Source organism: Acanthochromis polyacanthus, chromosome 15, assembly GCF_021347895.1.
Source record: "Acanthochromis polyacanthus isolate Apoly-LR-REF ecotype Palm Island chromosome 15, KAUST_Apoly_ChrSc, whole genome shotgun sequence".
NCBI classification, from domain to species: Eukaryota; Metazoa; Chordata; class Actinopteri; family Pomacentridae; genus Acanthochromis; species Acanthochromis polyacanthus.
The window spans coordinates 28,601,719-28,628,588 of record NC_067127.1 but is presented as its reverse complement, the minus strand read 5'-3'; the positions used below and the strand labels follow the sequence as shown (position 1 = coordinate 28,628,588).

The following is a 26,870-nucleotide window of genomic DNA, read 5'->3' as shown; positions in this document are numbered from 1 at the left end:
TGGGTTAATGAGCTTTACATGTGAACAAACTGTAAACAGCAGGGGGCAGGCAGGAGCAGATTGAACATCAACCGTCAACTGTTTGTTGATGTTACAATTAAAGTGTTGTATCCAGAACAGTAGAAGTAAGATTGGAGGTAGTGAAGCTGCACAGTGATGTCCTGATTCTGAAGGTAGCAGCTGTTTGGCTGCTTCATTCTCATCAAATCATTCATTCTTTTTTCATTCTGCTTTCACTCCTTAAATGTAGACTCACCTGTGGTTATGGTTTTATTCTGATCATGTTCCTACTTTCGCTTTTCCTCCCCTCTATGTCTTTTTGCTTCTTCTCTTATTCCTGACTTCATCTTCCTCCTCCTCCCAGGAGAGACATTGAAGGAGCAGCAGGTTCCTCGTCACCTCCCCAAACCTTTGTACTCCTTCTCATCCTCCACCAGTCGCCTCCGAGACTTTAAGGAGACCATGAGCAACATCATCCACAGTCGACCCCTCTCCTCCTCCTCCTCCTCCTCATTACCAGCTGCTGTCCTCTCCTCTGAAATTGCCTCCTCTGCCGCCAACCACCACCACCTCCCTGCCACTGCTTCCTGCCCCTCCTCCACCAAACCGCAGGACTGGGAGGCTGACAGCACCAGCAGCGAGTCCAAGTCCAGCTCTTCGGGGGGGACGGGGAGATACCGGCCGGCGTGGAGGCCACGGAGAGAGGCGCTCAACATCGACAGCATCTTTAACCGAGAGAGGCGCAGGCAAGCGGGATACAGCCCCCTGGGAGCCACACTGCTCAACGATGCTGGAGCCTCTGACGGCTCCTCCTTTGCAGACGACATGACGTCCATCAGGCCAGGCTCCTCCTGGACTCTGCCCACCTCTTCCAGCAGCTTCAGAGCAGCTGGAGACGCAATAGGAGGTGGAGGTGGAGGAGGTGTAGAGCTGCCTCTTCCTCCTCCTCCACCTCCTCCCAGGCTGATTCAGAGGATGGAGAGTGGCTATGAGAGCAGTGACAGGAACAGCAGCAGCCCCGTCAGCCTGGACCTCAGCCTGGGAGACAGGTGATCATTACAACCATCCATTGTAGGGAGCGATGATATGACATTCTTAACCCATAAGAACCCACGGTGACACCAGTGTAACAAGCACTTTGAGTGCCCCAGTCTCTTTCTTGTAAAACTTTATGTCTGAGCTTTACTTATTAAGTCCTTTAAGGGAAAATGGGTCTGGGTTCTTATGGTTTAGGGCTGATTATTGGTCTTCAGGAAAGGCTGGTAGCCAATATACAACAACTAAAATATTTTATTGTATTAAACCTTTTGAAAGATAGGCCAAGAAAAATGTTTCTTACCACATGCTGCTATGCACCTCATTCATCTCAATAGCCTCTGAAATTTCCCTCTTCTTGTTTATCTGATTTTGCTGTTCCTGTCAATGGTCTATAGGCCTGTTGTGTATAGGCCTACTCCTGCATTTGCACCTAAAATGCTGTCAATAATTTCCACTGCAGCTTCCATAATTCAACCTGGAAAGAGGTAGAAAAAAGCGTGCAATTACAAAAAATACAACTAAAATCACTGAGATGCAGATTCTCACGGGAGTAGTGCTATCACAGGAACTCGCTGTGAACTCAGGAATTTTTACTTTACAAATTGCAGACATGGCGCATTCACACGGAATTAAGATCACGGACGTCCTCTGCAATTAATACAAATCTCCATTGGTCCCGAGGTAATGCTGATCCTGTGTGAATAGGGCTATTGACTAAATATGTATAACTTACAGAGCTCAAACCCATCAATTATGCTTTCAACATGATTCAATGTAGCATTAGAACACTGGAATGATGGTTACTGGAAATGTTCCTCTGTACCCCTATGTAGATATTCCATTTAAAATCAGCCATTTCCAGCTACAATAGTCATTTACCACATTAACAATATCTAGACTCTATTTCAGAGTCATTTAAAGTTGTCTTCATTGAAAAAAAAGCTTTTCTTTCAAAAATAAGGACAAGGGACCACAAACTTTTGAACAGTTGTGTATATGACTGAGTGTTTGTTTCTTCTCTTCAGGGATTATGTAACGAAGAAACCTTCGTCGTCCTCCTCTTCCTCAGGACCATCGTGGAGGAACCTCCGGTCGAAGAGCAGCGGCGCTCTGCTGCAGGAGCTCAGCTCGACCAGCAGGGGGAGCCTCGGTACGACACTTGTGTGATTCAAGAATAGAACAAGAATGTTTTAAGATGTGTTTGTTTTAACGTGATATAGAACTACAGAAGAAACAGACTCGATTTTAAAAAACACTTCAAATAGAAATATAAGTTACTTAGAAGGAAGTGTTTTGTGTTTCTTGTTTGTTTGTCGTTTAGTCTCTCTGTGGTTCTTTAGTGGTTTCTGTCTCTTTGTGGTAGTTTTGTGTGTTCCTGTTTTAATTTTTTTGTTTTTTTCTGCCTATTTGAGGTCAATTTTTGTCTTTTCGTGTCTCTAGTTATTTTATGTCTTTGCTGTGATTTGTGGTTGTTTTGTGTCCCTTTGTGGTCACTGTGTGTTTCGTTGTGGTTGTTTAATGTCTCGTTGTGGTAGTTTGTTTGTTGACACTTGTCTGTATATTACCCAATTTTCATCATTTTGTATCTCTTTGTGGTCATTGTATGTCTCTTTAAGGTAACTTTTTGTCTTTAAAGTTGTTTTGATGTCTTTGATGTTTTATCATGATATAAAATGACAGAATACAGATTTGGCTTAAACTGTTCTGAGTTGAGGAAGTGTGACACTTGTGTATCTCACTAGTTTCCATTTTGATGTCAGGCAGGTGAAAATGGTGGTGTTTGATGACTTAATTTATTTATTGTTGTTGCAGCGCCCCCTGCAGGCCGGAGCGAGCTGGACGAGCTGCAGGAGGAGGTGCTGAGGAGAGCCAAAGAGGAGGAGCAGCAGCGGCGGCAGGAGAAGGAGAGGGAGGCAGCGCTCGGATTCAACCCACGTCCCAGCAAGTACCTGGACCTGGACCAGCTGCAGATCCAAGGTACAGACACCCAAACAAGGTGTATTAAAGTCCAAGGTCTTCAGTTTTTATTCTTTCCTGACACAAATGGAAACATCATAACCGAGACGATTGTTGACTAACAGCATTGCTGATTTTAGCAACAACCTTCTCTTTGTAGTCTTGTGTCTAGTTGTGTGTCTTTGCGGTAATTTTTTATCTTTGTAGTTGTGCAAGATTTTCATGGCTGTTTTTTGTCTATTTGAAGTTTTCTTGTGTGTCTTTGTGGTCGTTTTGTGATTTTAGAGGTTATGTGTGTTTTTGTGGTGGTTTTGTATCTATTTGAGGTTGTTTTATGTCTCTTTGTGGTTGTTTTGTGATTTTAGTGGTTATTTTGTGTATCTTAGTGGTCATTTGAGGTTTTTGTGGTCGCTTTGTTTCTGTCTGAGGTTGTTTTGTGTGTCTTTGTTGTCATTTTGTGATTTTCGTGGTTGTTTTGTGTGTCTTTGTGGTCGTTTTGTGATTTTAGTGTTTGTGCCTTTGTGGTAGTGCATTTCTATGTCGTCATTTTGTCTCTTTGTAATCAAACTGTGGGTCTTTGCTGTTGTTTTGTCTGTATTTGTTTTTGTTTTATGTCTCTTTGTGGTAATTTTGTAGATGTTTGTAGTTGGTTTATGGCAGTTTGTGGTTGCCTTGTCTCTATTGTCATTTTGTACCTCTTTGTAGTGCTATAGTAGTGCCTCTTTATGGTCACTTTGTGTCCTTTTGTGATCACTTTGTGTCTCTTTGTGGTCATTTTGTGTCTGTCGTAGGTTTGTGTGTTTTCGTGGTCATTTTGTGTCATTTTATGGTTGTTTTGTGTCTCTTTCAAGTCATTTTTTGGGTCTTTTTGGTTATTTGGTGTGTTTTGTGGTATTAGAAATGTCTAGGATATAATTTGTTGCAGTTTAGTCCAGCACTGTTTGTAAGGCCAGTCTTAGGGGCTCGACACACGGGAAGCGACAGTTGAGGGGGGAATGCGAAAGTCATCGCAACAGGAGATAAATTCAACACACGGTGCACGATATTTGGCAGCGGCAGGCGACGGCGACACACAGCACGCTGTGCAAAAGCACAGATTGCTTGTCTCCCTCACTTCTGATTGGCTGTGAAATTAGAGGGATTTTTTACGTTTTCAAAGAGTTTCATGACAGAAAAGCATAAAGATGATGAGCCAGAAGATATTACTTGATTTACCCGAAATTTTACTATTGACATTGGCTTATAAAAGTTTACCCTGGCGCCAACCAACTCCCATGCAGCAGTTTTTTTTTATTTATATCACGATAGTCATTAAGGGAAGGATCATAAAGAATCGGGAAATCAGTCACGGCTTAAAATAATTTGCTCCTCCATGTTGAAAAGGGCTGAAAACAATGGTTGAAAACCGGAGCGGACTGTACTGTGTAACATGCTGTAAGCTCATTGGTCAGTGAGTGAAACCCTCGCTGATCGGTTGAAGCTCCAGGCGACAGCGTCAAAAGTTGAACATTTTTCAACTTTCTGGTATCACGTCGCAAACCAGCGGGTGCACGTCTACATGAACGCACGCGAAATGTCACATGCACGAATGTCACTGTCGCATTGTTGGGAGGGGGGAAAGCGATGTTCGTCTTGTCGCACAGCAGCCATATAAAATGAATGGAGCGCGATTGTTGTCGCTTCCCGTGTGTCGAGCCCCTTACCGGGTCTGTGTGTGGCCAACAGATGTGTTCTGTGTAGAATAACAGGAATGTTCCTCATTGATCAGATGAAAGGGTCAACACACAAAGGAAAGCAGTATCACAGCTGCTGCTTTATTTTGAAAAATCAACTCTCTCTCATTGGCCAGAATTCATACTGTAAGTGTGTGTGTGTGTGTGTGTGTGTGTGTGTGTGTGTGTGTGTGTGTGTGTGTGTGTGTGTGTGTGTGTGTGTGTGTGTACCATGCAGGAAAAGGCGACAGCTTCGAGCGGTGTGTGTTGGAGGCGGAGCTTCTGCTGGACCAATCGGTGCGTCTGGAGCAGGCGGGTGAAGTCGCTGCCGCGCTGTCAGCCGTCAACGAATCTGTCTGTAAGCTCCTCACATTGCTCCTGACTCCACCCCCTTAGCATTACTCACCCGCTAAGCAAATAAACACCAAACAAGGTCAACGCACACTCACTCTGGTTGCTAATAGCAACCAAACTGAGATTCAAACTCTCTCTCACACACACACACACACACACACACACACACACACACACACACACACACACACACACACACACACACACACACACACACACACACACTCCTCTCGTAACATTTCGAAATCTTATGATCACACTATCACACAATAACTGCACTTCTCGTCAGCTGTTCACTACGTCCCACAAAAATCAAATAGCTGATTTAAAAAAATTACAAGACCAGAAAAAGAAATAAATAACTAAAGAGGCAATAAAAGACAAAATCTAAATCAAACTGGAGTCGAGCCTCAAAACATTGTCTCCTCCAGACCGGTGTCACTTTCTCTTGTTTTCATTATAAAAGATAGTTCTGTTACTTTATTTTGGCACCACTTTAATCTATTTCTATCAGTAGTAATTATTTGTTCAGTAACATCTGTGGACACGTTGACGTCACTGAACCTGTTTTTATGTGAATTTTTAATTTGCCAATTAAAAAACAGGCAGAAACACAGACACTACAACATCTAAGCTTTTATCCAGTAGAAAAGTGTGATGTATTGGTCATTTCTGGGTTTAAAAGCTCCTTCAAATTCCAAAAAACAATAAACGGTGAAGCATTAATACGCATTACTGTTGTCTCACCTGATGGATCATTGGTAGTGTACGGGCATGCATGCTAAACGACTGAAAAAGTTAAAGAGAGTGATAAGTTAGCAGTAGGCTAACTAGGTAGTTGATATCAAAAGAGATCTCTGTGACATCACCTATGATGAAGAGGTAAGTTCAGTGTGGTGACTCCTCTTATCTTCTAACAAGCTGCTATCAGACTAGCAATCTATCAGGCTAACAAAATATAAACCCAAAAGGCTACAGAACAACAAGTTAACAGAGTAACAAAATATAAAGCTAAAAGTCTACTGAAGTAACAAGCTAACAGGCTAGCAAAATATAAAGCTAAAAGGCTACAGAACAGTAAGCTAACAGGGTAACATGTTAACAACCCTAATACGGTAGAGTAATAAACTAACAGCTGGTGAAACAACAAGCTAACAGGCTATTAAAATGCAAAGGTAGAAGGCTAACAGAATATCATGCTAACAGGGTAAAAAAGCTAACAGCCTAACGGAATAATAGGCTAACAGTATATCAGCCTAGCGGGGTACAGAACAACAAGCTACCTGGCTAGTGGACTAACAGGTTAACAGAGAATCAAGCTAACGGAATAAGAAGCTAACAGGCAACTAGTGTAACAATCTAACTCTGTATTAGCTAGCAGAATAACAAGCCAACCAACTAACAAGTTAACTGGCTAACAAATAAATGAGCTAGCAAACTAGTGAACTAACAAGCTAATATGTAGCTAGCAAGCACACGAACAAATTAAGAAAACCCAGAATTGAACAGACTTACAAGCTAATGGATCAACAAGCTAGCACACTAACAAGCCAAGAGGGTAACAAGCTAACGGGGTAGCCATAGGCTTAGATTAATAATCTAAAGGTGTCAAGCAAACAGGCTAATGGAGAAACAAGCTAAAAGTCTAACGAAGTGAAGCAACAACAAACAAGCACTGACTATGATATCACCCAAAGCAACCTTTCCTTAGTTATGCATAACTTTAAGCCTTAATAATCTTTAATTGGGTCAGTTACATAAAAATCGCCTCTGAACACTGGAGGTCCATGGGGACTGACAAACCAGTCTGAAGTCAACATTCAAGGAACTACAGTTTTTATGGATCGCTCCTTGAATTTACTTGCTAAAGTGACAAAAAATAAAATTTTTGAGAGCTCCAGTTTCATTCTAGGAGATCACAGATCTGATGTGTGTAAAAATATCTTTCAATGTCCCAAATAAACAATGTAAATATGGCCCATGGAGCTGAAACTGCAGAGAACCCTTGATCTGAGCTACTTCATTAGGTAGGTGAGGAGGCTGATATCGAGTCTAGACTTGTGTGGATGGATGCTTACAACAAACACTTCAAGTCTAGCTTCTGACATTTTATCTTCATCATCGCATCTGAACATCAGAACCTGGAGCTCTGTGTTCACCCTGATTGCTTTAGTAACGTCTCCCTAGTCACAGACGTCACTTGTTAACTTAGTGTACAGTGTTATCGCTGATGGAGACGAGCAGCAAAGCCATCCCTTAGCTTGACAGCTTGTTTGTTGTATGATTCCAGTTGTGTGAATTTAACATTTTGTCTGAATATAATTTCACCATTTCATCATCGAGAATCAAACCTGAGTTTCCGGTCATTTCAAACACATTGTCACACACCACATCACCATCGCAGTCTGATGCTTTATTTTCTCTGTACATTTACTTTGTAAGATTTTTGCATGGAATCACCATAACAAGTTATTTTCTGCATCCTTTGTTTTGTTTTTCCTCATATGTTGTGTTTTTTTTTCCTTTCTGTTGTATATTTTCTGTTGACATGTGACCCGGCTGCAGCCAAATTGCGGCCGGCAGCAGCTGAGGGTGGAGCTAATAGCCACAGCCGGCTGCAGCGCTGCATGAGGAGAGCACGCAGCCTGCAACAACGCATGCAACTGCAACTGCAGCAACAGCAGGACTCAGAGGCAGGCAGACAGCAACTGCATCAACCAGAGCAACAGCAGGAGGAGAGGCGGCAGCTACAGGAACAGCCCAGGTACCCCGCAGTCTGCTCAGCCAATCAGAGGTCATGTAGCAGATCGTGGTGGAGATGTTTTAGCTGCCAGGAGATGCTCAGTCAGTGTAATTAAGATTCTGTTGATTCTTTGAGATGAGTTGTGTTGCTTTTCACATGTCATTGTGTGAGTCATTATTTTATAAGTCAAATCCTGAATTTTGAGTTTCAAGTTATAATGCGTTCTGAACCAAATGCTAACCAGTTTTAACAAGAAAAGCACTCATAAAACTCAGTACTCCACCAAGGCTGCTCAGTCGTTGTATGATTTCCGACGGATAAGTCCCATTAAATCCACAGCAGTAGATTGGTAGTAGGATCGCAATCATGTGATCGTCAGCAGGCAGCTGAAATAGTGTTTACTTCTAGTCATGGTTAGAGTGATGGCGTGCCGCTATCTCGCAATGATACAGAAATCTTTAACAAATCCGTGGATCCTGGCTATAAGCCGCATCACTGTCAGAATCTAATGATGTAGTCCTTGTGTCATTTCTGACTTTCCCTGAAAATGTCATTGAAATCCGTTATTCCATTTTTGAGTCATGTTGTGCACAGACAGAATAACAGACAGACAAACGTACGCCGATCGTCACATAGCTCGGCCAAGTTCCTTAGTCGAGTAATAACAGGGCAGTATTACAATATTCAGTGGAAGTGAGTACATATCTACAGCAATTAGGTTACTTCTAAATTGACCAGTCGATGATCAGCTGTTGTTTAAAACTGTTTAGATTTACTACACTAGAAACACAGGCCTCACAATAGTAATTTTATGTGACTAAAGTCTATGATATTGATAATTGTCTATTTTTTGTCATCTTTCAATTATGCTTTGACTGCAGAAGCTCTGTTGGTTTTAGTCTGTATCATATTTTGGAATTCCACATCTGGGTTTAGGATTATAGTTTGTTCTATACCTGTCCATATTTGTGACTGGTCATCAGGTGCCAATGCTGAGAAACCCTGAGTTAATTTCACTAAATGATAGCCAACTTCATGTGACCAGTTAGTTATTCAGCTTTGTGAAGCTAAATAGAAGAAAACATGCCTGAATAAGCGGATTCAGCATCTCGCAGCGCGCAAAGCATGCCGGTCCAAGTCAAAGGTCAGGTCACCTCAGATCTGTAAACATGGCCGAACGTGATACAGATATTGAATACTTTGAGCGTTGTAAAGTCGATGTTTAGAAAGATTTTTGTAAGAAACAGGGATACAGTGTTACCGGGAAGAGAAAAAAAAGAACTCGTGGCCCTTGCTTGGGCATTGTCATTTCAAAATGCCCCAATAATATTAACAAAAGAGCAGGAACAGGAGGCTGTCAATATTGACTACAAGTCTCTGCTTCGGATTGATATTGACGGCTGTCAGATGACAATTCCAGATCCCTTATGTCAGGGGTGTCAAGATCCATTCCTGGAGGGCCACTATCCTGCATGTTTTAGATGTTTCCCTCTTCCAACACAGCTGATTCAAATGATCAGGCTCGTTATCAGGCTTCTGCTGAGCTTGATGATAAGCTGATCATTTGAATCAGGTGTGTTGGAAGAGGGAAACATCTAAAACATGCAGGATAGTGGCCCTCCAGGAACTGAGTTTGACACCCCTGGCTTATGTACTATTCACACGGGATTAGTACTACCTGGGAACTTCTGGTGGTTTGTAAGTTACCCCAGGACGTCTGTGTTTCTTTAAGTGCATTCGCACGGGATAAGCGAAGTCTGTATTTTACTCGAATTTACTGACATTACAGCCAGGATATGATGTCAGATCTGCTGTCATCGCGTCCATGTGCAAAGAATAGACTATATATATATATATATATATGTATATATATATGTATATATATGTGTGTATATATATATATATATATATATATATATATATATATGCACACACTGACAGTCATTAAAAACTTTGAGACCATATTTTTCAACATAATTTTTATTTTGAAGCCCGAAACTGGATTTTTTCATATGAATCATTTGTTTAGCATATTGGCATACAGAAACAAAAATCTAAAGTTTCAAGAATGATTTCAAAATAAAGAATTTCACAAAAGAAAACGGCACCTGCCAAACACAAAGTCACAACAGTCAATACCGAGTATGGCCTCCATTTGCTTCGATGCAGGCAGCAATCCATCGGCGCATGCTTTGGACCAGGCTTCTGATTGTGGGTTGGGAACAGCCCATACGCCTGGCTACATCACTGTAGCTCAAACCGGCCTCCACCATACCCAGTGCCCGGAGACGTTGTTCATGTGATAGACGCGGCATAATGCTGTTCACTGGACTAACAATGGTGGCCTTTTTTGGGCCTTTATGTAGGCCTTCAAAACCCATTCTCAAATTGTGCAGATACTCACTGAGTATTGCTTGGTGTGTATTTGGTTCACTTTTGCAAAGTGACCAACCCATGTGCAATGAATCATGACAAAATGACAACTCATCATTATCTCAACTACCAGGGCACTAGATCATCAGTAAATCTACAATTAATAATTACAACTCCCCTACAAGTAGAATTCTGCGTACATTTCTACTTCAAAGTTTCTATTGACTGTCAGTGTGTTTATATATATACATACACACACACACACACACACACACACACACACACACACACAGACAACACACAGAGTCTATATTCTGTATATATACACAGTCTATGGTGCAAAGTGGTCGGCCGCTACTCGGAAAAAAACAGACACCAGTCGCGTGACTAAACTTTAAATACATTAAAAACCTATGTTGTAACAGCACCATTGCTATTGTTTCATTAGGTTTAGGCACAAAAAAACTAGGTTAGGTTCATGGAAAGCTTGTGGTTCAGGTTAAAATGATCACTTTTAACATAGTATGCAGTTGCCATGGCAACAGTAAACATGTCAAAGCAGCAGCATGACTTGAGAACAGCGGGCAGCGCTGTCGGGCTGTCAGCGCTTTTGGATTCAGCCTGTTGAAAGATATGCTTAACGCACACTGCTACGCATGCCATCTATCTCAATATCCTTCCAAATTTCCCTCTTCTTGATGATTTAATTTCGCCGTTTAAGTGTATGCTCATAGGCCTGTTATGTATCGGCCTACTCCTACATTTGCTCCTAAAATGCTGTCAGTAATTTCCACCGCAGCCTCCATAATTCAACTGAAAAAGATGTAGAAAAAGATGGGTAATTAATAACCAACAACAACAAAGATACCCCCAATCACTGAGATGCAGATTCTCACGGGACTAGTATTATCCCAGGACGTCGGTGTTGGGCGAAATATAGTAGGTAATTTGCTGGGGAATTATTACTTTACTAATTACCGACATGGCGCATTCACACGGGATTAAGATCACCGACCTCCTCCCGTGCGAATAGGGCTGACAGCAAAGCTTTATTGGGCTTTGTTGACACGGTGGGTAGCTTTGAACTCTGACCCGGAACTTATTGACCCAGCACCGTGCATGCGTACTTATAATGCTAATTCCACTTATTCACACCCACAAACAGTTTGATATTCTGACTGTAATGAACACTGCAACCTCTAGAGGCACTCTGGCAGGTCTTCAGTGTTGGTTTGGGGAGAGATGTTATCCGTGGTGAGAGACTGTCGACACTCCCCAGAAAACATCCTCACAAACGCACTCAACCAGCCCTGTGTTCAGCCAGAGCTCTTGGATGACACCATCTGTTCATAACATACTGCAGGCCAACAAATGCACGCACGCACGCACGCACACACACAAACACACAAGCACACACACACACACACACACACACACACACACACACACACACACACACACACACACACACAGAGTCATGTTTCCATCACTTCAGAGGACACAATTGACTTAATTTCATAAATTCATTTCTTGGAAACTTAACTACAACCGTAGCATACTACTTTTTCCCTTTACCTTAACTGTCCTTAACTTAAAATACCCCTTACCTTACTCTGACTTACTCATACCCTTCATCCAACCTTACCTTAATGCTCCCTTAACTTTAACCTAACCTTTCCCTAACCTTTCACTAACAATCACCTTCTCTCTCTGTCTCTGCAGTGAAAAGCCTCTCCGAATACTTCTGACTGAGAAACAGGGCTACCAATCAGCTGCCAGTCAGGACCAGCAGGCCCCGCCTCTCTCCACCTGCCTTGTTAAGCCCCCCCCTCTCACTTCGAGCTCCGCCTCTAGTGCTGTGGCCCCTACAGATTCACCCAGGGAGGACAGCAGGACCGGGGGGCCCTGCTCTCGCACTGGGAAGCCCCTCAGCAGCAGCGACTCCTTACCCTCTCTGTGTGTGGACACCTCCCTGGGAGACTTGGCCCCACCCACTCCACCTGTCTTCATCCAAGCACAAGCCAAGCCTGTCCCCAGAGCATACGCCCAAATCCCATCACCTGTCAGTCTGATGAAGCAGGAGCCATATTACACCATACAGCCACAGGCCACGCCCCCAGATGTGAGCACTTGCCCAATATTAGCCCCACCCCCTGTTACCTACCCAACCAGGAACTGGTCCTGCTTACACCTGGACCAACCTGATGTTGTTGATTCTCCTAATCAACCAGTCAGTTCCCCCCTTTACTTACCCCCAGACTCCCCCTCTCCCGCCCCCCCTGTGATCCAGACCTCCCCCCTGCCTCCCGTCCAGGACTACAGAGCCGCCCTCCCCGTGGAGTGCTGGGCCGAGAACGTCAACAGGTACTACGGCTCCCAGAGTGCAACGAGAGGTGAAGGAGGGGAGGCGCTGCCTAGCAAGGAGCTTTCAGAGCTGGACTCTCTGTACCAGGCCAGCCTGCTGGCTCCCAGCATGCACCGGGGCAGCCACAGAGTCAGTCCTCAGCCAGCTGGCAGCAAGCCAGGTGATGATTCTCAGTATTTATCTTTGCACATAACCTTTAGATATTTCAGATGTATTACATTATCTTTATTGCAACGTTCTTATTTTTAGTTATTGCAACATTATCCATTGTTTACAGTTTTAATAATTTTATCCATAATCTTTAGTTTTTCCGTATTTTATCCATTATCTTTAATTTTTCTGTATTTTATCCGTACTCTTTAATTATTGCAACTGTATCTTATTTTTAGTTATTGTAACATTATCTATTGTTTTACGTTTTTACAGTTGTATCCATAATCTTTAGTTTTGCCAACTTATCCATTATCTTTAGTTTTTCCAGATTTTATCCATTATCTTTAGTTTTTCCGTATTTAACTTTATTTAACTTTAACTTTATTATTTTTAGTCATTACAGCCTTTATCCATAATCTTTAGTTGTCACAATTTAATCCACTGCTTTCAGTTTTTACAGTTTTATCCATTGTCTTCAGTTTTTCCCGTATTTATCCATTATCTTTAGTTTTTCTGTATTTTATTCATACTCTTTCGTTATTGCAACTTTATCCTTTTTTTAGTTATTGCAATGTTATTCATTGTTTTAAGTTTTTAAAGTTTTTTTTACATTATCTTTAATTATTGCAAATGTTTTCATAATCTGTAGGTATAACAGCTTTTTTATTTTTTGTCATCACAACCTTTACACATTATCTTTAGCTATTGCAATTTAATCCATTGCTTTCAGTTTTTACAGTTTTATCCATTATCTTCAGTTTTTCCCGTATTTTATTCACAAGCTTTAGTTTTTGCACATTTATCCATACTCTTTAGTTTTTGCAGATTTATTATTTTTAGTCATTTCATTTTATCCATTACCTGTAGCTATTGCGGGCTCCCATACTACACCTACTACAACATTGTGTATTGCATCACTGATATTAATACTATTGTGCGGTTCTTTAGGGGTGAGGAGGCTGCTGGCAGATTCTGGTCGGTCCAAAACACCAACAGCTGAGATCGAGAGATTCGCCTACAGAACTCCGACTCCTCAGAAGGTATGACGCATAAAGCTGCCGCCGTTATTTTACTCATATTGACCTAAACAGCTGCTTCAGCGTTTGTCTGACACGCCTCAGAGAAGGACGACGGTCACCTGATCTAACAGCACGAGCTGTGAAATAGATTCTTATAACTCAGGTGAGAAGCTCATTAAAAACTCTTTCCTGCAGCAGGCTGGTTTGCACTTGCCTATTTTTTAAGCTAAATAATTTCTTGTCTAAACATCTCACAACAGTGGTTCATGGCTTCAACTGGAGATACTATTTGTACTGCATAAATGCATAAATAACTTTATCTGCAGGAAAATATTACTTTTATTACACAATTTTGTTCTTAAAGTCAATTTAATTGTCACATCCTGTGACTGTTAATGCTTTTTGGTGGTGAAAGAAAATGTGTAGATGATTTAAATGGGGTTCAGTGTCAACATGATGCCTTCAGCTACAATAAAAATAGAAACTGAAAGACAATTTCCACTTATAAACAATAAGTAAAATATAACGTTTGTAGCTGATAAGTAGCTAATAAATCTCTTTGTACAATACAGACTTCCTGCTCGTCAGATGAGCAGCTTGATTAAATGTAAATAAATCAAAATGATCAAGCAGCACATTAGCAATTATTTAATCCAAGCTCACCTGTGTCCTTCATGCAGCCACCGTCAGCTGAGGACGAGAACTACAGTGCCGAAAACCTGCGACGAATCGCTCACAGTCTCAGCGGCACAGTTATTGGCTCGCGGCCACAAAACCTCGGCAGCTGTGTAAGTCTGTTTCTGATCCACAGTTTAACTCCCTTGGAGGTGTTTATGTGGGCATCATTATCATCCCCTCTCTGTTTAGTTCTAGAGTCCCTATATTATCAGAGCAGCGACAACTGGGGATTTGAAGCCATTTTGTTTCCATTCACTCAATATGGGACGCGAGGTGCACATTCACGAAAGCTAGCTATTTGTGGATTGTTTACTGATTTCAAGACATGTTTTGGACAAAATATTTTACTGGCTTGTTTTGTCTGGATGTCCAAGGTTGGATTATGGCCGTTTTTTGTGGAATATTTTCATCTGTGACTAGTTTATGAGGATTCAAAGGTGAGTTTTGCTGTTTACGTTATTTGTTGGACAAATGTGTTTATATTACCCGGTGTGGTAATCACATCTGAAAGTGGTTTATACCGGCGGATTCATGAGAATCTAAGCTTTCCATGGGTGTACAATGTTTCTATCATCGAGTTTGCAGCTTTGGTAAATTTAGCAAAATACGTTTGCACATACGGGCCGCTTAAGTTTAACGGGGTTCGTGCATCTCCATGCATGAAAATGGTCAAAGTCAAAATAACCACAACTGCCTAAAATCACATCAAACTTTTCTATCTGTCATTCACCCATACATCATAACATGAAAGTACATACATGGGACTAACCTGGCACCATGGGTTACCATCCCACTCTCCGGACTTTATTTTTCCAGTTTCCTTCTTTCACTATTACTGGGAAATCTAAACATGTGGAATCCCTTCTCTGATCGATTTGCGCACCCAAAGGCACAACAGCCCGTCATTTTTCAGGTATTTAGGAAGCGAAAAACTGACCTAGAATTACTCTCTGCGGTGTAAACAACGTTAACAGGAAAACCCCGCTTTCATTAATAGGAAACAAAATGGTGTCTATAGATCACGTGACCAAAATTTTTTGGACCCGTCATGTCGATGCTCTGATAATATAGGGACTCTATTTAGTTCAACCTCCTGCTGTCACCCGGTGTTCACATGATGATTCACCTGCTACTCTTCGCTGAATCACACTGTGTCAACAGTAAACCATAGAAACAAAATTTAGCCTTTACGTATGTGAATTATGGAGAGGCTGTTATTGTGAAACACCTGAGCAAGAAGCATTTATTTTAAGAACAAATAGAAAGGGCAGCGTTTAGAAAAATTAGCAAACCAAGAGAGTATAAAATGTCTTTTCTTTACTGAGTTTATCAAGACGAACAAAACAAAGACAAGGTTTTGTGTTTGAATCAACCGTAAATTTAAACAGGAGCCATCAGGAAACCCAAAGTAATGAAACATGATCCAGCTGTTTTTGAATTTTTCCATCATGTTTGAGGATCTTTAGTCTTTTAACAACAGGATTGATTCATTTATTTCATCGTTCTGGACTGGATTTTAAAACTGGTGAAATTACAGGTTGCACAAAGCACGTTAAGTTAAGATTCTTCTTAAAATCTGAGTTGTTCTTACCTTAAAATCAAATCTGTTGGACAAAACTCCATTACGTCTTTACCTATAGGTCTCCTTAAAAGCTTTTGGTCTTAAACTTGGAAAATCAATTCAATGTAATTGCACAAAATACTTCAAAAACCAAAGTAAAGAAACTACATTGAGGTATTTCTGACTCTCTCTTACTTAGAATGCAAGTTTAACATTATAAATGAAGAAAATAAATAGTTCCAAACCTACATTTATTAAATTTTTGGTTGCGTTAATCCCACATTTATTATCAGTGTACAGGGTGCAGGTCTACTGACTAACAAACCTGTATGTTGGTGTTAGCATGTCCATCACAGAGTAAAGTAACCTGCTGATTGTTTTCTTGTCTTGTCCTTGCATCAGTCTGAAACTTAACATTTCCTATCATATCTCACGATAAAAAAAACTGCTAATCTTTGCATTTTAGCAGGCCTGAACTTGCAAACATTTTACGTTTTTGCACTATAAATGTCCTCTGTTATATCTAATGATCATTGCTGCTGGTAAAACAGGTGATAAAATACTCCTAAGTAATTTTGTTGGTCAGATCTGCAGGAACATTTTCACACAGAAGCTGAATTTCACTCTGAGCCACGGGAAAAAGCTCAGATTCACTGTAAAAACACTGAAATGTTTTAGCTTACAGGAAGCCGTGCTGCAGGTCATTTTAACATCAGCTCCCCTGCAGGCAGAAATCCTGAAGCAGCAGCAGAGTTTCTGCTCAGCAGCCTCACTTCTGCCGCTGGCGTTCAGCCATCTCGTATTTAGCCCTCCAGAATCGCCTCAGGCCACCACATTAAACATTTATCAGTCGTTTAGATCTTCCATTAAGCCTTTAACCTCAGCGCTTGCTGCGAGGTGGAGCCGACTTGATCCAGACCGACAGCGGAGATTCCGGGAATCCTGACGAGGGTTTTACTGCCAGAGATTCTGTAGCAAACTTCCAGAAAACCGAAGAGGGGAACTAGACGAGCCCTCAGTAGATGGCAGAACCACGCCCAATGGCCCTATCGTTCAACATGAAATGTGCTAAGTGACCCCTGTGACCTTGACCTTGATCTGCTGACCTCTAACTCCACAACTGAGCAGGGGACCTTAGACCGATCTTCAGTGCCAAGTTTGATTATCCTGACTTCAGCACTTGCAGAGATATCTGAACGGACATACACACATACTTACCCAGCCAGCCAGATACCGAAGCGAATGCAGTAACCCCGCTGACATACACGTCAGGCGTGGATAAATATCAAACTGAAACAGGAGCAGTGATCGTCACACAGATACGAGTGGACTTATGAGCAGCTGTTGGTTTATTCCAGCTCAAATCTCAACTCTGTTTGCTTGAAACTGTATCGTAAGCTGTGGTTATTTAAAATGGGAAGTGTGAAATTTTAGATCAATAACGGTCATTCCAAAATTGGAGGACAATTGGGTTTCAAAATTTTTGATAAATAAACCTTCTCTTTTACAATTTTCTGCTACATATTCATCAGTAATGGGTAATAAACTATCAAAGGCTTGATTGGCTCAGCTTACACATCAATGGTTTTATTTGTTGTTTGCTAACCCTACTCTAATCACAGTAACAGGGTTGCTAGTCCATGCTAATGTTAGCTTTTCCTCAGAAGTAAAAGCTAGATTTTAGCTAGCTTTTACTGCTGACCAAGAGGACAAACTTACTGATGGAAAATAGTAAAGAAAAAAGTGAAAATAATTTGTCATGTCCTGATAATATGAGGTAGAGTGAGACATTCAATGAATTCTGACAATGTTATGAAAATATGAAAAATAGAAGAGAGGACATAACTTTGCTCCACCCATTCTTTTGGGAAACTGATGATGTCAATTCCAGCATATCTTGTGATTCACTGTTTTCTTCTTCTACCAGTTAAAAAGGTTATGCTAACAGGGTTGTTATAAGTTACACATTCCATGCATAACAATTATTATTTAAAATATTATGTTGATTAAAAAAATGTGACCACAATTACAAGAGACATCAATGAAAAAAATAGTACCAAAAAAGGAGATTTAAATTTCATTTTAACTGTTTTATTTGAGATTCAATTTGGTCATCAGGAGGGTGGGACAAGAGACAAATGCCATTTTAGAAGAGACTATTGTTTACATTACATAACATTCTTTTCTCCTAATTTTTTTAGATTTGGTCTCAGGACAAGTAAATTTACAGAACAACTGCATGTTTTAGTATTTTGTAAGATGTCCTTCAATTCTGGAATGGCCCACATCAAATACTTTCCAAGATACAGTTTCTTAAAATTGCTAGCATGTTTTTTTTACTTTGCACAGTTCTTATTATTATGTCATGCAGCTACATGTGGTTAACAAAATATTACTCGTTGACTTATGGATTATCAGTTTCTTGTTAATGTGCTCAAAGACTTTTCAAGATAGCTTCACATTTTCTTTCATATTTCAACTCGACCATAATCAGAATATTTGATTATACTTGTTGTAGATTCTGAATCAATGACATGATGAGAAATACCAATGAAATTTTCAGGCTTTTACCTTTAATAGTTCCTGAGATATTGTTGTTCAAAAAAAACTCAAATTTTCATGTGCAAAACAAAACACCAAATAAAAAACCTGATCGAAGGTTAACTATTTTGTATTTGTTTATCTATTTGATATGTGACAAAATTTCACAAATATCCATATTTAATGTCACAAACAATTCAGGAAAATCTGAGAGTTAATTGTTTAATTGTTCAGAAAATTTGAAGATTCAAACTATATGATTTTTTTTTTAATTTTAAATTTCTGGTTGACCTACATTTTTTGTCTTTTCTTTTTTTTTGCTCATTGTAATTTGAGGCTGTTTGAACAACAATATCTCAGTAACTACTAAAGATAAAAACATCTCTCAATTCATCATTAATTTAGAATATCTGTAGTATTGGACAAGTAAAAGAAAAAAATTGTCTGATTATTGGTGAGTTTAAATATGACAAAAAGAACTGAAGCCATTTTGAAAAGTCCCAAATTAGCAAAAAAAAATGATAATGCAGAAGTCAACTAGTGATATTTTCTGAGCCATGTAGCTGTAAGTCACAATAATATAAAACAAAACATATAAAATACTTAATAATATATGCAAAATACCCTAAAAATTACTTGACAGGCAATTTAAAAATGTATCTTGGAAAATATTTGATATATCAGTCTAAATTTTACCAGATATCTTCATAAATATCTATATTTTGTGGTATAAAAATTCTAAATATTTAATGATTTTAGATGGAACAACGCTAAATATGAATCCAAACCAAACTTTACGAGATATTTAAAGGGGGGAAAAAAGGAAAAGTAGATTAAATATTCTCTGATTATGGGTGAGTTGAAATATGAAAAAAATTGAGGCAGTCATGAAAAATCCTATTTAAAAAAAAACAAAAACTCATTAACGCAAACTGATAATGCAGAAGTCAACTAGTGATATTTTCTGAACCAGATGTAGCAGGAAGTCACAATAATACAAAACATAGAATACTATATATGTGTGAATTAGTTGACAAACAATGAATAAGATATCTTTGAAAGTATTTGATGTATCAAGCTAAAGTTTCACAGATATCTTCATAAATATCTACATTTTGTGCTATAAAAATTTCAGGTAAATCAGAAATGGTCGAGAAAAAAATCTAAATATGTGATGATTTGAGGTGACAAGAATCCAAACCAATCTCTATTGAAATATCTGCGAATTTAACAAACACTGAAGAGGATCAATATGTCACACAAAAACCTAAATCCATGTTTGTTGTTTTTCTTCATATGTTTCATCTTGTTAACATGTTTTCATTTTTTTTTACCTTTTTTCTTTGATTCCCCTCCATCTTTTTTTTAAAACTTGTTTCCCTCCTTTTGATGTTTTCACATTTCATTCTTTTCATTTCCTGTCTGCTCTATGTCTCCATCTTCTTCCATCTTTGTTCTGCACTTCCCCTCTTCACCCTGAAGGACTCTGTATCCAGGCCTCCTCTCAGACACGCCGACCTTCACTCCTCCTCCTCCTTCACGCTACTCCGTCGCCCCAGCACCTCCTCTCTGCACCTCCCCTCCTCCACCACAGATCCTTCCCTCCACCAACACCCTGGCCCCTCAGCTCCTGCACCTCCTCCACAGCACCTCACCCTGCAGACATCATCACGGCCCCCCAGCTCAGTACCCTCCTCCTGGGGACGCACAGGTAACCTGGTGGCCCTTCACCTCCACAACCTCCACTCTGCTCCTTCGGGGTGTCACAAGTCCTGCAAATGTCTTATTTAACCATTTTATCTGATTTATTTAGTCATTTCATTTTTTCCTGAAGTTTTAGAGCCATGACGCAGAAATAAATTCACCAGCAACTTGCTGATCGGCACCAAAATAAAGGACAAAATCAGACAAAAACGGACTAAATGTAAAATTAAGATTAGAAACACTTCAACCTCCAACTGTGACCAAAAATTGGATCAACGCTTGTTTAAACAGAAACCGTTCTCTCACTGATTACAAGCAAGTAGAAATAGCCTTGATGTTTATAAGAATTTTGAAGTGATCTGTGTCACCACATACGACTGATTCTTTCTTTGCATTTGTTGTCAGGCAAAATTGTAAGAAAAGAACAACCAAAAGATCTGATACTGATAATTACTGTCACAGCTAATACCTTTAGTCACCACTTGAAGTCAGCTACAGTATTAAACAGTAAGAGGCTCCACCTGGTGGAACAACCAGGTACTACAACTGATCAAAGTGCCCAGTATGGAGGAAAAGTTTATTGGGTTTTTGCACATACTTAGTAATAACTGACTCAACTCGTAAAGAACAAGAACATTTGACCTGAAAATCTTAACTAATCAGTCCACCTGACACTAAGAATTACATCAACAGAAGACCGTGTCCTGAATCACAAAATAGCTCACGAGTTGAGAGTAAATTAGAAACAATAAATCACTTTCTGATGGTCTTTGAACTAATTGTGTGATATTTCCAGGGCTCTGCTGGGAAAAATGGCCAAATCTAAAGAAAACAGAAAATCTTCACATTGAAGAAGCTAAAATCTGATCTTAGACAACCTTTTCTTTTAAAAAATTACTTGAACTTTCTAAAAATGATGGATTCTGACTTGATTTTACTTTTTCTCTCAGTTCTTGTTTTTGTTAACATTTTATTTTGTGGTATTTTGAACCTTCTTCTGAACATATTAACTAATCAGGCCACCTGAAACTAAATAATTACTTCACACACACACAAAGTACAGTGGTGGTGGAGGGGGGGGGTTTTGGGACAAATGCACATTTGTGAAATATTGCATTAAAAATCACTCTTAGGTCTTCAAGTGCAATTTCTTTGAGTACAGTAACAGCCATGATAGTAAACAAATCCTAAAAATGCCCTTAAAAACTTAAAATTGACAGATTTTTTTTTTTTTTTTTTAAGAGAGATTGAGTATTTGGTCATTTTGGTAGAATTTAGCTTTGTTATTTTTTCTCGTAAACAATAACCAAAAAATATATCATTTCTATTTGTTTGTGTCTGTCCAATGCAGCCACACCTTTTGAAACACAAAAAATAGTTTCCCACAAATATTTCATAATAATATTTGAGATTGTGTGAAATTTTAAAGGTGTCCACAAGCTTTTTTCCACCACTGTAGCTCACATCGTGTCTGACAGTTGAACTTTAGGGTTTCGTTGCTGATGGACTGTTTCTCCTCCAGGACCTGGTCCGAGGCTCCAGCGGCAGTTTCTGGCTCTGCCTGACCGGCATCAGACTCTCTCTGGTCAAGGCCTCCACAGTGTCGCGCTGAGTTACACCACTTTGCCTCGAGCTCCTCGCCAAGCGCCGCTTCCCTCCTCCTCCACCGCCTCCCTGCCCCGACCCAGATCTGGCCCCACCCCCTCGCCAGGTCCACAGAGTCTCTACGCCACCCTGACCCACCCTCGCCGTTCTGCTAACCGCCTCCACCGACAACAGTCGCTTCCCGGCTTCACAGCTCTGCAGCACCTCAGGGTCTCTGTCGACGCCCCCACCCAGCCGCTCCGACTGGACATCCCCCTGAGAGCGACTGGCGCCATGACGCCGACCGCCGGACCATCCAGCCCAGCTCCTCCTGGGATCCCCGCTACGCCCGACACCACCAGCCCCTCCAGCGGACCGACTCCCAGCTGCCTACTCGGCCTCGACAGATGCCTCAGCTCTGCTCACTCTGCCAGCAGCTTTCTGCGGAGCCATCGCGGCCCTACTGCCCGTCCTGTGGCGCCTACGTGGCTCGGTTTCACCTGGTCAGCTGATCAGGGCCCCCCCTCTCTCAACACAGAGTCTTATTCCAAAAGTCACATCCATCATCTCAGTGAAGATTCTCGTTTTGTATTTAAATTGTGCCAACATTTCTTTAAATCCTCTGGTGTCGACTCGTCACAATGATGGTGGATGATGTCATTTTGGAGTAAAACTCATGATTGGTGGTCAGCAGCAGCGTCATCCGAAGAGGCAAAGACGTCAAGAAGCTTCATCTGACTTCAGTTTCATCCTCCAACCTCCATTTCTGAGGATCAGCTGCTCCACAACACGTTTCTTCCTGCCTGGTCCACAGTAAACATGGCAGACAGGGTAGACCTCCTACATTCATGTACGTCTGAACGTCTGCTGGATTTAAGCACATTCAGAGTCCAGATGAAAAAGAAGAGACAGATGATGGACAGACAGATGGACTAAAATTACAGAGTCTGAGACGGATAGAGCTGGAAGTGAAGCAGCCGGTCTCTGTGAAGCTGCTGACCTGGTGTCTGTTCCACCGCAAACCTGCATTTATTAGACTTTATGTTAATCTGAATATCTTCATTTAATAGTTAGAACAAAACTAATCAGAACTGAGGTTTTACAGCTGAGAAGTAATTTTTTTTTTAAAGCTAAATATTTATCAGTGTGGCTCTAGTTGAAAGTTACGTCTTCAAGGGTTGTTTTGTTCGGCTAAAAATAAAAAAAACCAAATCATTTTACAGTCACAACTGATAAAGAAAACTAGCAGATGTTCTATTTTTAGGAGGAAAATATTTGGTAATTATTGCACTGATTTTGCATGAAAACTTACTGAAACTACTAATTGACTATCAACATTATAATTTCACTTCAAAGAGCTCCCAGACTTGATTGGTTGACATGTCTGTACAACTGTAAAAGAAACACACTTATCCTCATGAGGACCTTCACTGAAGCATAATTTCAGCCTAAAAGAAAAAATTAAAACCCACTGGATGATTTTCTCTGTTAATGAAACAAGGAAATGTTTATTCAAGTGATGATCTAGCCAATTAGCTCATCAGATTTCACACAAAACTACCAATAGATCGTCTCCTTTTTGATAGATTTGTTGTTTTTGTTTGTCTTGTTTAGGAGTAAATTTGTGATTTGGGTTTTTCTTGTATGATTTATTGGCTGAAAACAATCTTTTAAAAGCATCTCTGTCTCCTGGAAATGACCAGATTAAGTCACTGTTAGCCAGTGAGTTTGGAAAATTGATCGTTGGATGCTATGGACATTGCTACGTTATGACACCGTGTTCTGGTTCAGGTAAAAATGGTTTGAATCAGAGCTGCTGACAAATGAGTTTTGATTGGTCAGTTGATCGCAGGTGAAGTGTAAGATTCCATTAGAAAAGCTGTCAGGGTCAATTAGAACTTCATGGATGTTTTATCAGGAGGATACTAGATCTTCTATTGATATTTAGGAATTTTCCAGCTGCTTTTTGTCGATCTGAAGCAACTAAATGACAACTATCAACCAATTTAGTATCTGCTGTCAATTTATGCTTGCAAAACTTTTTTTATTATTTAAAAGGCTCATTATTAGCATTTTCTGTGTGCTTATAAAGTGCCCTCTCAGCTGTGGAGTTCAAATCATTTTCCAATGCCTCCAAAAGAACTAATCAATTATATACCAAAACTTTAGTTCACTGGGACCTGAGAGCCATATTTATTTATTCACATTAAACTCAAACCAACATTATTCCTGAGATCTTGTTGGTTAAACCTCAGATCGAAGTAGCTTTGCAAGCCTTCCACCAACCCCAACCTCCTTCTGCTTATTAACATGCAGCCAGAATTTAAGTTGCGTTTTAATTTTGTAACTGGGAAAATGTTGTATTTGTGTAATTTCAAGGAGACGGAGTTGCGAACGAGCTGCCAGATGTCATAGTGAGTCTTCTGCGATTGAAAGACTTGAAAGAAAACAACAAAAGCAGCTGTCATGTTGGAAAATTTGATCTTTTAGGCTTCATTTTTTTAGTTGAAATTCCAAATAAGATCTGAATGTAACTACGGCATCACAATTTAGGATCAACTGAACATATTTTATGACTGAAAACACAGTGATCGATCCTTAAGAACTGTTGTGGTATCCAGTCAAAAAAATGCAGCATCTGACTGGGAAACAGTTGAAGTTGTGGGTTCAGGTTTGGGGTTTTTGCCGAACAGACAGCAGGTTCGTGAGATCGAGCTCCTCTGTGCTGTTTTTGAATATAAATCTGCTCCACTTACTCCTCTATTTATTTTTGTAGGCTTGTCAGACTGAGTTGTGCTTAGATGAACTAAACTATTCTACCTGCCTAACCTGAATATACACAACTATAGATCTGATCAGATTTTCTATAAAGTGAGTTAGTCGCTTGTTTGGGATGTGCAGCCTTCTTATACCGTACCGGGGCTGATTTCTGTCGTTTCACAGCCTGTTAGAAGAATTTAGATTATTAACTGAAGCTTTCGTTTTTGAACAGAGTTGCAGCTAATATTTAGCATGTTTTCAGACATATTATAGCCTTGAGAGAACCACTCGACATTGGTGTACATTTACTGTAACGGCCACATATGCAGATCTTTTTTAGCGCAGCAACTCGACTGCATTTAACTCCAGTCCAGTGCACTTCACAAGTGTTGAGGGTAGATTTTTCTTTTGCTCATTGCTCACTTCTTTCTCTCCCTGTTGTTCGGGGAGGAGCGTCCCCCATTTTACTGCTCTCGATCTATTCGTTAGATTATGAAGGAAACCCCTAAAATGTTCTTCACTAACAGACTGATCTGTCCTACTGCCAAGAATCCAGTGATGACCCCGCCCACCTAGTAATTCAGGTGAGCCAAAACAAATGAACCCAAGTCTGGTCTGAAGGTAAATCATCATTTAGAAGATAGATTGCTTATTATATTATTATAAATAAATAAAACTAAATATATTATATCAACCAGTTTCTCCTTACAAATTGATCAAAATTACCATATTTTTTTATTCCTGAAGAAAATTAAATCCAGGGCCGTCTTATTTTAACTGTGAAGTTTGTGTTTCTGACCAGACCTGAGTTCACAATCACATAGATGCAACAAGTGTCAAAAAATCAAAGAGAGAGGTTATTTTTTCACCATGTCAGAGTTTCTTTTTTTCCTTTTGGCTTTTTGCTTTGCTAGATTTTATTTTGTTGATTTTTGGTATATTTTTGATGCTTATTTTTCTACACTGTAGACTTAACAGAGATGATAAGATGATTAAAATGTTTAAAGGAAGAGTTTGATGTCTTTTAGACGATCATTTTGACCTGCTGTGGCATTTTTCATCAATGTTTTCTGAGTTTCTGTAACATTTCCTACCCTGTTACATAGGGGTCAGTGTCAGTTTAACGAAATGTAATTTATTGCAAAAACCTATAGCAGAAATGATGCAGGCAACAACTTTTGACCAACAGTTCAACTTTTAAATATATAAGCAGCTAAAATTTTTGTCTGAAAGTGAACTAAAACAATTAAATGACGAGAAATGGCTAATTCTTTAGCCAGGAGACAATAAACGGGTAAATTTGTGAACTAAATGTGAACCAATGCTCAAGTCGTTATCTACGCTAAAGCTATAAGGCTAAAATTGTGAGCTACAAGTGGAATTAGCTAAAAGACAAATAGCTAATACTGAAAGCTACAAGTGGAAAAGCCAAGTTCATTTGCTAAAAGACACACAGCTATGATTGAAAGCTAAAAGTTTAAAGCAGCTAAATTCATTTTTTTTTTAAATTTTATATCCCTTATTAATCCCACGAGGGGAAATTCTGATTTTCGCATATCCCCCCATCTGGGGAGGTCAGAGCACAGGGTCAGCCGCGGTACAGCGCCCCTGGAGCACACACACATTCGCACATTCACACACTGATGGCCGGAGCTGCCATGCAAGGCGCTAACCACGCCCCATCAGGAGCAATTAGGGGCTAGGTTTCTTGCTCAGGGACACCTCGACATGAGCACGACGGGCCGGGGGTTCGAACCGCAACCCTCCGGTTGCGAGACTGCCACTCTACCCACTCTACCCAATTGTCCTTTACCCTAAATTCATTAGGTAAAGGACAATTGGCTTAATTTACAAGCTAAAAGTGGACAAAAGGCTAAACCTGTTAACGAGTAAGATTGGTTACGAAATGCTAAAAAGCATCTCAGTTTTTTACCTAAAAGACGACAAGCTGCTAAATCAGTTAGCTCGATAATATTAAACAAAATGCTAAAACAGCTAGATAATATTAAACAATAGGGTGCTAAATTTGTAAACTAAGACACAATAAAGAACTAAAGTTGGTAAATGAAATGAATAAAATGCTAAAACATCAAGCTAAAACCACAGATAGACAATTGTTTGCTAAAAGTATTGATTAACAAATGAAACAATTAGCTAAAAAAAATTAACAAACTCTCAAAGTAGTTCCCTAAAATTGGAGGAAAACGCTAAAATAGTTAGCTTGAAGTATGGCTAATAGTGTAGTAAACAGGTAAACATTAGGGATTAGCAAATTACATTATCAGGTCAACATAATGGGCAAACTGTTGACACGGCTGCTCAAAATTGG

At 40.0% G+C, this 26,870-nt stretch overlaps 1 protein-coding gene across 1 annotated transcript in view; it reads left to right on the top strand.

Annotated features, from left to right (window-relative positions):
• Nucleotides 1–22,409, top strand: part of usp54a (ubiquitin specific peptidase 54a) — a 95,283-nt gene extending 72,874 nt beyond the window's left edge. The window contains 11 exon segments of the mRNA XM_051959564.1: nt 365–1,049; nt 2,064–2,188; nt 2,851–3,015; nt 4,945–5,064; nt 7,626–7,824; nt 11,899–12,701; nt 13,643–13,734; nt 14,394–14,501; nt 19,976–20,204; nt 21,720–22,049; nt 22,052–22,409. Coding sequence (XP_051815524.1) covers nt 365–1,049; nt 2,064–2,188; nt 2,851–3,015; nt 4,945–5,064; nt 7,626–7,824; nt 11,899–12,701; nt 13,643–13,734; nt 14,394–14,501; nt 19,976–20,204; nt 21,720–22,049; nt 22,052–22,293 — 3,098 coding nt within the window. The 3' untranslated portion in view covers nt 22,294–22,409.
• The last annotated feature ends 4,461 nt before the right edge of the window (nt 22,410–26,870 follow it).